Raw genomic sequence first — 13,720 nt, forward strand, 5'->3', positions numbered from 1 at the left:
CGTATCTATGTTTATTATAACATTTTTCTGCATGTCAAAATGAAAGACAACCAACACACCTATCAATCATCAAACCGTGGGGTCTTAATTCATTACGTGTTGATTTCTATCAACGGGGGAGTACTTCAGGAAAGTCGACAGAGGGGGGGGGGGCGCGCTAGTGGAGTACTTCGTGACCACAGAGTGTGAACGTTGTGATCAGCTGTTTTAGCGCAGTTCTCCAGTGAAGAGGGGAGTCTCCCTCCGCAGCCGGTTGGTGTAGTTTTGGCACAAGTCCGTTGTACAGACCGACGTTAACAGCAGCCCTGTCTGTGCACACGGAGACCGACTCTGTCGTCCGGTGATCTAACCGCCTTCTGGAAAAGCTTCAGAAGTACGTCGGTACGCAAATGCGCTTTGTGACACAAGTGACGGTACGCATTTCAGATTACGCACATAACCTGCGTACCAGTTATGTGCACCCCTGTACTACAGCAAAAGTAATCTCCGTCGGGACTTCCTGCAACAACACCACGCCGTTATCAAAGATGTTCTATTGTGAAGACGATCACTACGTGACAAAAGTGTTCACGTATGGGGCGGGCCATTCTGCACATGCGTTAAATGCGTTAAATATTTTAACGCAATTAATTCAACAAATTAATTACCGCCGTTAACGCGATAATTTTGACAGCACTAAATATAATACATCATTTTATATATGTTAAATATTTATATATGTATTTTTATATAGTCTTAAAGTTACAACCGGCCCTTTGAGTGCAACCATAATGCGAATGTGGCCCGCAATGAAATTGAGTTTGACACCCCTGTTGTAAAGCGTGTATCTGCAGCAGCGGGTTGTAGCAGCGATGTTTGCAGGTTGAGCTTGAGGTGATGAGCAGACATCCACTGAGAGATGTCCGCTAGACAAGCAGAGATGCGCATATTACACATCATTAACACAATGTAATTCTTGAGAAAAAGACAACTCTTCAAAACACATTTCTGATTTTCCAAAAAAAAGCTCAGGGGCATGAAATACTGTACATATATAATTTAGGATGCCTTTGAAAAAACAGCCGCACTTCCTTCCACTCTCACTTCCTTGTGTGATTCCTACAAAAGAGGACAGGGAAGAGTCAGAGAAAAGGAGTTTCTGCTGGAGATGAACATGTTTGTCCTGTACACAGTCTATTGCATGGTAAAGGATAACATTTATACTCTTTTTATTTGAGAGGAACATTTCATTTTAACAAAGGAGGTTCATTTTAGTAGAAGAATCTGTCGCTACGTCATCAGTTATTAATCAGCTCTTCTTTGTGAATCACAGTGAGTATCAGAAACTATTTCTGCTAAAACATTTATAAGACGAAGTGAACTCTCGGAGTTCAGATGTCCAGTTATCGTACTGCACCTATTTGTGGTGATCATTTATGTGGAGTATGAGTGTTTGAATTTGGATTATTTGTTGTTTGTTTCTGTTTTTGATGTCCTTTTTTTGTTTTGGAATTTCCAGGATCACATTCTGCTGACTCTTTCAATAGACATTTTTTGTTTTTTGCAAAGATAAAAAAATGGGTGCTAGAGTAAAAGAGGACAGATCAATGCCAAAACCAGGACCCAAGTGGTTCAAACTAAGTTATTTTTTATTTTTGCTGAATATCAGTAGTATTGTTGCTCCAGTCACAGGATTTTCAGTTAAGTCATGCCGAATCACTAATAATACTGCCAAATGTTCCACGAATGAACTAAAGCTAACATCTGTCCCTCGAGGAATTCCCGCAACCGTGAAAGGTTTGGACTTGTCTAGCAACAAAATTCCAAAATTGCAAGTGTCAGATTTCAAAAATCTATCTGTTTTGATGCATTTAAAGCTTCAACGGAACACTATTTCTCAGATCGACACAGGCACTTTCAGAAATCTGATTTCCCTCAAAACTTTGAATCTAAATCATAATCAACTTGTTCAACTTGGAGATTATCTTTTTGAAGGTCTGAGCAATCTCACAGAGCTCAGAATGAATAATAATAAAATTCAAGCAGTGTCATCCACCTCATTTAGGTCCTTAACAAGCTTAACGCTTTTGGAAATCTCCCGCAACAAACTGCATCACATAACAACATTGAATTCAGTAATACAGAATCTGCCAAATTTACAGATGCTGTCAGTTGAAGACAACAATTTACCCACTTTCAACTCATGGGAAATGACAAACCGCTCTCTAAAACTTACGCAACTTCATTTGTCTCAGAATCGCTTTTCAGTCTTTAATATCACTGCAGATGTTTTTCCAAATCTTAAATTGTTGAACATCGGCTGCACTTATAAAAAACAACCGCTGATATGGGAAGTTGGTAAGACTTTTCTTAGTCAAGTGTCCACTCTTGATATAAGTGGGCTTCAAATTACTCCTGAGAACAGGAAAACAATACAAGAGCTCTTCAACTTCTCACTGACCTCTCTGACGATGAATGCTATGAAACGATCAAACCTTACAAAACTAATCAATATGTCCTGCACCATCCCAACAGTGTCCAAACTCCAACTCCAACGTAACAACCTCTTTTTTATCAGGTCAAATTTGTTCCAGGGGTGTATTAATGTAAAAGAGTTAGATTTATCACATAATCGATTACGAAACATTTCAGACAAGGCCTTCACATATCTTCAAGGTTTAAGGATCTTAGATCTGAGTCAAAACAAGCTTTTATCTGTTCCAGCTGCCACTAGCAATCTACCAAGACTTGAAAAGCTGTCTTTCAAAAGGAATAACATCAGCAGACTTGAGTGTGACGATTTCACCAATCTGACAGGGCTCAGAGAGCTTTACCTTCATCAGAATCAAATTTCAGTTCTACAAAAATGTGTTTTCAAGTATTTAATAGGATTGCAAGTTTTAAAGCTAGAGGAAAACTACATCTACAATTTAGGAGATGCTTTCACAGAGTTCTTACCAAATCTTACACAACTGCATTTGAATGCAAATAAACTCTCCGCCATTCAGCAGGGGGATTTTAAAGGCTTGCAATCCCTCAAGAATTTGTCATTACATGACAATCAAATAAATAAACTTGAAAATGGCTCCTTCATCGGATTGACAGATCTAACTGTTATTCAGCTGCAATTAAATAATTTAAAAGAATATACATTCAAAGTTGCTTTCAATGATCTAATACATTTGAAAATATTGGATTTAAGGGAGAATCACATTCAATACCCCAACGATACAGATCTGCGTGATCCACCATTTTCTCAGCTGTCTGATCTGGAGACACTGGCTATGCCATCGCAACACAGAAGGTTGAAGTCTCATCTGCCTCGCAACTTTCTGAAAGGTTTGACTAACCTTTCGTATTTCAATGCAAGGAACATGCAACTTCTGCATTTCCACAAAGACATGTTTAATTACACGCCTAAACTGCAAACACTTGACATTAGCTCAAATGACCTAAAAGATATTTCTCCGGATCTGTTTTTCCAAATTGGCAACCTTAAACGCCTCTACATATCTAGAACAAGTCTTGGGTCTCTAGATTTCCTTATTGATGCCAACCTTACAAACCTGGAGTTTCTACAGGCAACACATAATGCATATTCAGTTATCACTATGGAAGTTATAAAGTCCCTACCGGCTCTCGCTTACATTGATCTTGAGGCCAATAGTTTCACCTGTGACTGTGATAATGTCTGGTTTGGCCAATGGGCAGTTAATGACCCGCAAACACAAGTGGTTGACGCCTCCAACTTTGAGTGCAACTATCCAAAAGGCCTTAAAGGTAAGAAACTGTTGGAGCTAGACATACGTTCCTGCACAGTGGACATTGAATTCATCTACTTTATCACCACCACATGTAGCATACTCCTGTTTATGGTGGTGACCTTCACCTACCATTTCCTGAGGTGGCAACTGGCCTACACCTACTACATCTTCCTGGCTTTGCTCTTTGAAACAAAGTATAAAAACAAGAAAGCTCCAAATCAGTATGACGCCTTCATCTCCTACAACACCCATGATGAGCCATGGGTCATCAAAGAGCTGGTGCCAAAACTGGAAGAAGAGCAGGGCTTCAAATTGTGTCTGCACCATCGAGACTTCGAGCCAGGTGAGACTGCGTTTTGCACCAGGCACTAAACTAATATTTTAGCCATGCTAGTTAATTATTTTGGAATGGCAATGTTATTCTATCAGGTGGTTGGTCGAGAATTATGGCAGTGTTCAGATTAAGGATCGGTTTCAGGGGTCTTTATTTTGAAAAAAGGACAAAGAGCAACATTGCTAATCTGGCAACTGACGTTGTAACATGGGGGCTGGTACTGTATGTGTTCTGACAGATTGATTGGTAAATGAGACATGGTTGTGTAGAAAACTATTATAAGAGTAGGAAAGTCGTGGTGTTTCTGGGAGAAAGGTGGGGTATTGCAATAAAGATGCAGGGGCTTGGGGAGGAACAGAAAGGCAGAAGGGGCAAAAATTACTAAAAAACAAGAAGAGCTGTCACAATTGGCCAAAAAGATGTTTGAGAATTCAAAAAATAAAATAAAAATAGGTTCATACATTTCTTATATTTGGTTAATATAATTGTATTTCCATGACACCGTATCTTAAGTGGCAGATCATTTTCGCAGTAGTTTTGTACTGTATATTTTCCCCAGAAGGTGTCACTATAGTACTTTTTTAACTACACCATCCGAGGAACTAATCAGGTGAATGTCTATGTTATTATCTACTAATGTTTTCCTTTACTCTACCTCAGGTAAACCCATCATTGACAACATAACAGATGCCATTTATGGAAGCAGGAAGACAATCTGTGTCATCAGTCGCAAATATCTTGAGAGTGAATGGTGCTCCAGAGAGATCCAGGTGGCCAGGTAACATGCAAGCTGACTCTAAACGTATCTGAGCTAAGACACATGGCAGTCCAAAGCCTCCCTTACTGTTGGGGTCTCTATTAAAATTACAGAAACATTCAAATCTCTGCAAGCAAAACATAATTTCAAACACCATGTTTACCATGAACAGTGTCATAATCTTAAACATAAACCAAGTCTGAAACTTTGAAAGAATAAAAAATAATTGCTTTTGATTCATCTTTTTCTGAAATGAAATTTTAGAAATGTCTGATATGTTACTGACATACAATTTGTATTAAAAGGTTATTACAATACATTTGTTCCATCCATCTGTTTCCTCTGTGTAGTTTCCGCCTGTTTGATGAGCAGAAGGACGTGCTGGTTCTGGTGTTTCTGGAGGATATTCCCACCTCTCAGCTGTCTGCTTACCACCGCATAAGGAAGCTGCTGAAGAGGCAGACCTACCTGAGCTGGCCTCAAGCTGAGGAGCACCCCGAGCTGTTCTGGGTGAAACTCTGCAAGGCTCTGAAGAACAGAGAAGATATCAACGAGGACAGATTACTCCTCACTGTGGGGGACAGACCATGATGGAAAGGAAATACAATCCTCTTTATGTGAGATTTGGAGTCGTATTGGAATTTGTTGGTTTGTTCAAAAATGTAACAAAGTATACCTGAAGAAGGTTTCTGGGATTACATTTACCTACCAACTACTGTGGATCAGCTGCTCTTACTGGTTTAACTGAAATGGAAATTAATTTCAATAGTTTCCGTACACACAAACTGGAAGACCAAGTTATGACTAAGTATGAGTGAAATTAGTTTTTTCCATAAGCAGGTGAGCCCTACCTTTCACTTCTAGAATGGGGCGGTGAACAGATAGTCATGATTATGATCATCTTTTAGGATGCCACAGTTTGATTTCACTCTTAGACAGTTTTCCGCAACACTTGGAAAACTGTCTCTTGTAAAAATGTATATTTTGAATTTAAACCTTTATTTTAACTTCTTTGATTTTATCTTAAAAGCAGTTAGCACGAAATGAGCTCTCTACTTTTCTACGTTTTTGTTCATCCCATAATGCTTAAAAATGCATGTTTTACAGTCAAGCTTTATTCAAACCTACAGAACTTTACTTCTCCTAAAGTTTCAAGAGATACAAAAACTGTAGACTTCAAATTATGGGAAATGTTAAAGGTCCCCTAATATACTTTTTTTCATCAATATATTATGGGTCTCTGATATATTCAAAACATGTCTCTGAAGTGTTTGGCTCGAAATACCAAACACATCATGCAGGGTAGCATCCCATAAACTCCTCTGTTTCAGCCCTGTTTCAAAAGCGCTGATTCTCTGTCTTTTACTTTAGTGAAGTTAAGATTAGATTAGATGAGATCCAGATGATAAGGTGGGGGGGTGTTACCGTTATTGGCTAATAGTTACACAAGCCAAACAATCGTTATGATGACATCATAAAGTGGGCAAAATCTGATCATCTCATTTTCAGAAAGGTTTTTATGCAAATATATCAGGACATAGACTGAGGGAATCTTTTTTCCTGAAGCTTTCAGAATATCTTTACACAAAGGGGACACATGTTTGTGTATAAAATACATGAAAACGTGGATTTTGCATAATAAGTGACCTTTAATTGTGCGAAACTCTAGGATATTGTTGAATTAAATATCAATGAAGAGCTAGAACAATGTGTAGAACAAATATGATACAATCAAACAGTGTGGAATAAGATGATTTTAAAGCTATTCTATTAAAAACATTTTTTAAATCTTATATTTCAAATGAGTTTTTATCGTTTATGCCTATTTACTGTATTAATTATCAGAAAACTGATTTTTCAACTCTATTCTCTTGTCGTTGTGATTTATCTACTGTTATATGTCTACTGCATTTGTGCTCATCTTGATTTGAAATGCTGACCTTTGGTTTACTCATTTAACACTGTAAACTAGGATAACATTTAGAATGTGCAGCAGATATAATAATAGTTTTTATTAAAAAGGCTGGTATGTAACATGTGGATATGCTGAATGTTATGAAACTCAGAAAAATGCATTATTAAACATCTCTGTTTTTATTCATCCTTTGACAATATAAATTACAATTCAAACTTTTACTCTCAATTCCTTTTTACTAAAATGTCTTTACAAAAATATACTTCTCCAATGATGATCTGCACCTTCAGTTACTACCTGTTTATAAAACACACAATCTTATATAATAAGATGTAATATAATAATTTAACAAAATGACATGATAATCCCTATCAGGGTACTTCGGTGTACGAAGGCTTTTAAATATTAGTTATATCCTTCATACAGTAACTTTCGTATACAGCTCATGTGTCGTGGCCTCAGGTTCGGTTTGCTATGATCTTACGGATCTTCTTCCTCCTTTATTCTTCCTCCTTTCACTGCAGAGAAGAATGAAAAGACAACATTAGTTTAGTTCAATATTCGGTAAGAGTACTTATTGAAGTTAGAGACAAATGAGTATACTCACTCCACACATTTCATCTCTCTCTGAGTGCGGATGCTTGAAGGGTCTGCACACACAAACCTTCCTGGGAGGTGGAATCTGTGAAAAAAAGTGAAGACTTCATCAAACACGAGAAGCATGAATGCAGTTCACCAGAAAAACAGGTCCTTTCCAGGTTGTGTATTAACCTGTTAGTGGCTCTATACTCTACATATTGCAACAGTTACATATGGGGTGAATCCTGCAGCGCATAATGATTGATTTTGAGTCATCTAACTGGACTGGAAAGACAAGCGAGAAGTCGGTGCACTTGGGATACAGAAGCTAACCCGCTAATGCTTTGTTAAGTCACGTGCCCTCTAATGTGTGACCTTAAATAACCAGGATTTATTTGCTTAAACTGTTTAACTCGCTTCTGTCTTCATTAAAGCACATTTTGAACAAGGTCAACAATCTTAACACATACTGTTAGGTTGTTTAGTGGTCAAAATAATTAATAAAGAAAGCAAAATCAATGACCATGTTAACTGCAGTTTGAATCTAAAATACATTGCTCTTCTGACAGAAGGATATGTTTAATGAAAAAAAAGATATAAGATATACCATTTCAAATCCCACTCTCCGGAGTGTTTGCTTGTTTATATCTTCCTAACATCTCCTTTTCAAAAAAAATGTCGGACACCCAAACTTTTTTAACTTAGGTCCACTGTCACTATCTCTAAGGGATTTGTCAATTAACTGATTATTAGATTAAATAAAAAAATACTTTTAGGTCATAAAGCAAACAAGCCAACCATTAACTCAAGAAAGCAATTCAATATGTTACGTTATTTGACACATCACCTTGTAGTATAATGTCATAGGTATAATTCAATTTAGAAACATGTCTGCAGATGAATTAATAATAAAGTGTATACACTGACTTGCTCCCTGTTCTGCTGTTACTACTGAAGTGCAGAATTGTAGTCTGAAAAGAGATTTAATCATTTACTCACATAATAGCGTTGATGTCACAGGACGTGTTAATAGTCTGGACGGTGTAGCCGAGCAGCCGTTGGCATGGCAATCGACGACTGGTGTAACTCAGGCAGCAGCTCGCTGCAAACACATTGTGAACAAAAATACATTATAAACATTTTTCTGGTTTAATAATTTGCTTATTAACCTTGATTTTACCCTGAAACATATAATGGTAAATCTGCCTGTTTTCAGAGCTTTAGGATTTGCAGGTACTTCATGTAACACAAGCTAAATAAATTACAGAACTTGCTTCCTTATCCTTTTATAAATGCATCTACACTTGCCAGAGATTACACAAAAAAAACTGCACATGTATTATCTGTAGCTTGATCTGTAGAACTCACCTGACTGTGTGCTGCCGATAAAGGTTGACAGGATGACCAGGGAGCACAGAGTTGCCATAAAACACACTTTACCACTTGCCATGGTTTCCTACAGTTGGAGTGCTTATTCAGTTCTGTTCTGGAGGAATCCAGTGAGAGTGTGACTGAGAGTGTGACTGAGTCTTCACGTCTCACTCCTTTTAACTAGTGTTGGACGTGTCTGGGATTTTCCCGTGCTCGGCAGGATTGTGCAATGCCATGCCATTGTTAAGAATGTGGAAATGAGCCAGGAAATGGAGCAAGGTTAAATATTGAACAGAAGCCAGCATGAGTAAGCTAGATTGATTACAACTTTTAAAGACTTCTACAATGAGAGTTGTTAGCAGCCCATAGCACCAAAAGTTGCATAATCGTAGTTTAGTTGGCATTACTCACAGCTAGTTTAATTAGGCCTCCTGGACACTTCTAAGTTTTATTAGGAAATGTACTGTATAATTGCAATGTAAATAATTATAATGTAAAAGGAGCCTTTGCAAAAGTGATTATTGGATTGAATTAACCAAAATAATGTGACTTCTTCCAAGATAGAAACAAAAAACACAATGGTATCTGAGAGAAAGATAACCTCAACACAACTGTAGTGACATTACTGTGTTTTTATGGAAACACAATCTAGGGAAAATCCAGGGGGACTGTTAAAATGACCCTTCGACATTTGAATGGTAAGAGAGGTGATACGATTCTCTAAAAAGTGAGGACGTACGATCCAACTTCATGTGGTTTGGATAGGCCTTTTTAGAGGTTAAAAAGACATTCAGAGACAGTTTGTTGAGTAGAAAGTCCCACAGGTAGCTCTTCAGATGTTCATTTGTCTGATGTGTGAAGTGGCTTTCCATTTCCTGTTTGGGATTATATGTTTCATGCATTTACAACCACCAAGCAAACAAGGGGCACAACAATATTTAGTTTTGAGAGTAAATGGAATTTCAGGGGGGATTGGAAGTTGAAAACTGATGAATGGATGTGAGTGTAAAGTGAAATAGAGAATAAGGGATGTTGTCTGTTAAGCTGGTCCAGTACTGAAGTCCAGGCAGGGCTCAGTCTGGGTTTTTTATCTGAGATGTGTTTCACCCGAAACTCAATATATGCCTAGACCAGGGATGTCCAAATCTTTTTCACAGAGGGCCACATACAGAAAAATATAGGAAGGGCTGGGCCACTCGCTAAAGGTGAGGTATATTGCCTCATAAATTAAGTTATAAGTCAGCAACATTAATCAAATGTCTTGAAAATGCCTTAAGAAAAAAACAGCCTAGATCACAGCTCTCCATAGGGTTTCATTAATTTTGTTGGCAGCTCATCCCTCAGTTTGCTTATAAGGGGAAATATTAAGGGTATATTTCAAGCTTGTTTGGTATATAAGTTATTGAGCCTTTTTCTTTATCAACTAAGATGTGTTAGAAAATGTTTCAAACTTTAATAATTGACTGAATTTATTTGAAAAGTGGGCTTATTAACACATGAATACTACTGTGTAATATATATTTACATATATATTTAAGAAGCGCAATATAAGACAAGCACGTCCTTTTTGGGCCATATTACATTATATTTTTAGAATTTGCTGAGGGCCGATTCAAAATGGTCCGCGGGCTGCATTTGGACCCCGAGCCGTAGTTTGGACACCCCTGGCCTAGACTGTCTTTGAGACATTTTCCTTTAACATAAGGCATGGATTGCTTCAATCAACATCACCAATTAACATTAATTGAACATCCACACAATAAGTGGCTACATTTATTTTAAGTGATGCATTTTTACAATGAGGGAGCCATTTGGACGTGGGTTTGACATGTTTTTATAGACAATTTATCCCAAACGTAATGATGACTATTCAAGCCCTTATCAGTCAACCTTAAAACATAGCTACATCGTTTTTGTGTTTTAACCACACCGCAACCACATTTGCATTTAGAGAACCACATTTTACAGTTAAACACTTCTTCTTCTCTTACACCTCTCTCTTGCTAGTTTAAGATCAACGTTTTTGACTGACTCATTTGTCATTTACACGGTTAGTGCTTATGTTTGGTATGTAGCCAATGAAATTGAGCTCAGCTTTTTGCCCATTCCTCTCTGGGTCTTAAAAAGAGGTATGACCAGGCCCTATTTGAAGCAGGATGGAAAGAGGTGTTCCTGGTCCACATTAAACTATACCAGGGGTCGGCAACCTTTTTGATATGAAGTGCCATTTAAAAAAAAAAATCTGAGTAGTGTGCCGACGTTCGTGAACTGTCAACGGGCGGACTGGGGGGAAAAAGTGGCCCGGGGATTCATTGACAGACAGGCCCACTTTATGGCACGTTTCCACTGCAGGCCTCGCTCGGCTTCGCTCGGTTTGGTTAGGCCTTATTAGGCCCGGCTCACTTTAATGCTGCGCTTCCATTACAGTTTAGGAACTGGGGTAGTTACTATAGTAACGCAGTGTAGGCGGAGCCGTGAGGTCATCTTCAATGAGCGCCCCAAAAAACAACACAGCTGTTAGCTCTTAGCACTCAGAGCTCACAGCTCTTCATATCTGTTCAGAAACTAGACAACAGTACAAACCACAGACTGCCTGTGTCATGGCGAATACAATCGCTGGTTTATTTATGTCTGTATAGGCCGTTGTTGTGAGTGTGGACGGTCGGAGCATATATAACGTTAGCTTAGCCAAGCTCCATTTAGAAAACACCCATTTTAAAAGGGTTTTTCGCCTGCCATCTGTCTGCAGACTTGTCAAAGCATTAATTCATCGTTTTTACTAACCGGTATCAGTATGTTGTTACTTCGGCATCAACGTGTATTACAATTAAATCACGGTCAAATATGTTCATCTTGTTGTAGTTGTAGCCCCCTTGCCAGCGATTCTCTCTCTAGTTTAGCATACTCAGCCCGACTCAGCCTGGTTGTTCCTGGCCCTAGAACCACGATTTAGTCGGGCCAGAAAAAAGGTGAAAAAGTAGCCCCGGGCCAAAACTAGGCCAAGTGGAAGCGCAACCAAAAACGGGCCCGCACGGCTCAGCACGCTTAAAGCGAGCTACAGCTGCAGCGGTGCAGTGGAAACTCGCCATTAATGTGCTGCATGCATCTGTATCGGCCGGCCGGCGACAAAAGTATGTTACTTAACAAAAAACCCTATGCATTTTATGTTATTTTGGACCATTATTCATATAGTAATCACATTACCTGAGCCCTTGAGTTGCCTAGAGCAAAATAGTTACAGCATAGTGATTTTAATATTAAAACTAGGGCCGGGACTTTAACGCGTTAATTAAGATTAATTAATTACACAAAAATTAACGCGTTAAAAAAATTTACGCATTTTAATCGCACTTTAATCGCACTTATTTTTGCACAGCGGAACGAGTTTCAGGCGTACCGATTATACTGGAGCACCAACTAACGTTCATGACTTCAGCATGGGACTTCAAACAACAACAAACCACGGTGAACAATAGTCAAACATGAACGAACAAGCTGATGAGACCGCGTTGGTCAGCCCCGTGGATGGGAAATTTTGTTTTAAAAAACGGACGGCTGGAAGCGTCGATAAGAGCACGGTTGTGTGCAAATTATGCAAAAAATAATTTGCATATCACCGCAGCACATCAAGCCTAAAGTATCACCTAAATGCAAAGCATGTAGCAGCTAGCGTGGACGTTAGCCCGACTCCGAGTGTAAGGAACCACACCCTGACCCAACCCACACTCAACTAGATGACTGGTTTCAGGGCCAGGATAAGTAAGTCCACGTCTGAGAAAATAACCAACTCACTGCTCACTGGATTGCACTGCTCACTGGATTGCACTCGACTGTAGACCACTTGGAGTAAAATCCATGTGAAAATTGCTTCTCACTGTTCTCAGGTCAAATATGTATATTTGATTAAAAATGCGATTAATTTCGATTAATTAATTACAAAGCCTCTAATTAATTAGATTAATTTTTTTAATCGAGTCCCGGCTCTAGTTAATACCAATTCTGAATTAGCACTAAGCGAAAAAACGAACTTAGCACAGAATTCAAAATAAAGATACCCTTATTACTTATCGAAACTGCACATACAATATATCCGAGCTGAGACTCCACAGATTATTTAAGTGTAGTATCATCACTAAGCGATCCGAACTCGCGACAGGGGAATCAAACACAGACATCACAACACGTACCTTTACGGAGCTTTTACGGGAGATCGTCTCACCGTAGCTGTCAATCTGATCAAAAGACGTGTTCAATGGCATTAAAACGAGAAAAAATGCGGCTGAATCGGTTGATCCATAGGTTAATAATGTATCTGTGGCTTTAAAGCAATTATTTATAATCCATAATCCCATTTTTATGTAAAAATCGGAGCAAAAAAGTTAGCTGCTAATGGTAGCTACCAGAGTGTATGCAGATTCCGGTTTTGGCTGCGCGTCACTCTCACTCCTTATTTGTTCATGTGTTGGTGTGTGTAGAACTTCCCCTCGATTCCATTGGCTCTATCGGTTATAAAGAGATTTCATTCGTCAAAATCGACCAAGGGGGGCCAGAGATATGGAAAATCCACCCAAATGACCCCAGAAGTGTTTTTCTTTTTTGCTAAATCTCTCTAAAAAGGTCAAATGTCACTTGTTTTTGCATCAATCTTGATACAGGGCACTTATTATGATGTTGTACTTTGGATTCCTAAAGTTTGTAGTCTGCTAACCCATTATCCAAGGGTAGTTTTCACTATACAGTAAGTACAACATTATTTTTGGACGGACACTATAATTTACAGTTTTTCACTATGTTCAATCTGAATTTTCTTTAAAATAAAAAACATCTATATTGATTCTGACTTTTCTACATCCAACTCACAGATGTATCATTACTTTGAGAAAAAGAAGGGAAGATATGGTCATTTGTTCTGGGAATGTCATTTTCGAACCTGAGACCTGAAAAACAGGCTCAGTGTTTAACAGGTTAACAGATCATTGATGCAATAACATTTGGACCCAATTTGCCTGACTTGACACATG

The 13,720-nt window shown here is 38.5% G+C and overlaps 2 protein-coding genes across 3 annotated transcripts; one reads left to right on the forward strand and one right to left on the reverse strand.

Moving 5' to 3' along the window:
• The first annotated feature begins 1,094 nt into the window (after positions 1 to 1,094).
• Positions 1,095 to 6,968, forward strand: LOC117465619 (toll-like receptor 13). 2 transcript variants are annotated; one of them, XM_034108547.2, is made up of 4 exons: positions 1,095 to 1,183; positions 1,499 to 4,086; positions 4,738 to 4,855; positions 5,185 to 6,968. In XM_034108547.2, the coding sequence occupies exons 2-4, from the start codon at positions 1,557 to 1,559 to the stop codon at positions 5,423 to 5,425; spliced, it is 2,889 nt and encodes a 962-aa protein (XP_033964438.1). In that variant the 5' UTR covers positions 1,095 to 1,183; positions 1,499 to 1,556; the 3' UTR covers positions 5,426 to 6,968. The 2 variants fall into 2 exon arrangements, with proteins under 2 accessions (XP_033964438.1, XP_033964436.1); XM_034108545.2 differs by having other exon boundaries at positions 1,121 to 1,311.
• LOC117465620 (C-C motif chemokine 20-like) lies at positions 5,435 to 8,890 on the reverse strand. The gene is made up of 4 exons (XM_034108548.2): positions 8,697 to 8,890; positions 8,328 to 8,430; positions 7,357 to 7,431; positions 5,435 to 7,267 (listed from the first exon to the last, which is right to left on the reverse strand). The coding sequence occupies exons 1-4, from the start codon at positions 8,776 to 8,778 to the stop codon at positions 7,222 to 7,224; spliced, it is 306 nt and encodes a 101-aa protein (XP_033964439.1). The 5' UTR covers positions 8,779 to 8,890; the 3' UTR covers positions 5,435 to 7,221.
• Positions 8,891 to 13,720: the final 4,830 nt, after the last annotated feature.

Source organism: Pseudochaenichthys georgianus, chromosome 20 (genome assembly GCF_902827115.2).
Source record: "Pseudochaenichthys georgianus chromosome 20, fPseGeo1.2, whole genome shotgun sequence".
Classification (NCBI taxonomy): domain Eukaryota; kingdom Metazoa; phylum Chordata; class Actinopteri; order Perciformes; family Channichthyidae; genus Pseudochaenichthys; species Pseudochaenichthys georgianus.

Bases quoted from the DNA above. Each gene is read 5' to 3' on its own strand.
- LOC117465620 (XM_034108548.2), bottom strand. From the start codon at position 8,778: ATGGCAAGTGGTAAAGTGTGTTTTATGGCAACTCTGTGCTCCCTGGTC. The intron at 7,432-8,327 runs GTGAGTAAATGA...TTTTTTTCACAG, and splicing joins TGTGACATCAACGCTATTAT to ATTCCACCTCCCAGGAAGGT. The intron at 7,268-7,356 runs GTGAGTATACTC...TCTTCTCTGCAG, and splicing joins AGAGAGATGAAATGTGTGGA to TGAAAGGAGGAAGAATAAAG.
- LOC117465619 (XM_034108547.2), top strand. From the start codon at position 1,557: ATGGGTGCTAGAGTAAAAGAGGACAGATCAATGCCAAAACCAGGACCC. The intron at 4,087-4,737 runs GTGAGACTGCGT...ACTCTACCTCAG, and splicing joins CCATCGAGACTTCGAGCCAG to GTAAACCCATCATTGACAAC. The intron at 4,856-5,184 runs GTAACATGCAAG...TCCTCTGTGTAG, and splicing joins AGAGAGATCCAGGTGGCCAG to TTTCCGCCTGTTTGATGAGC.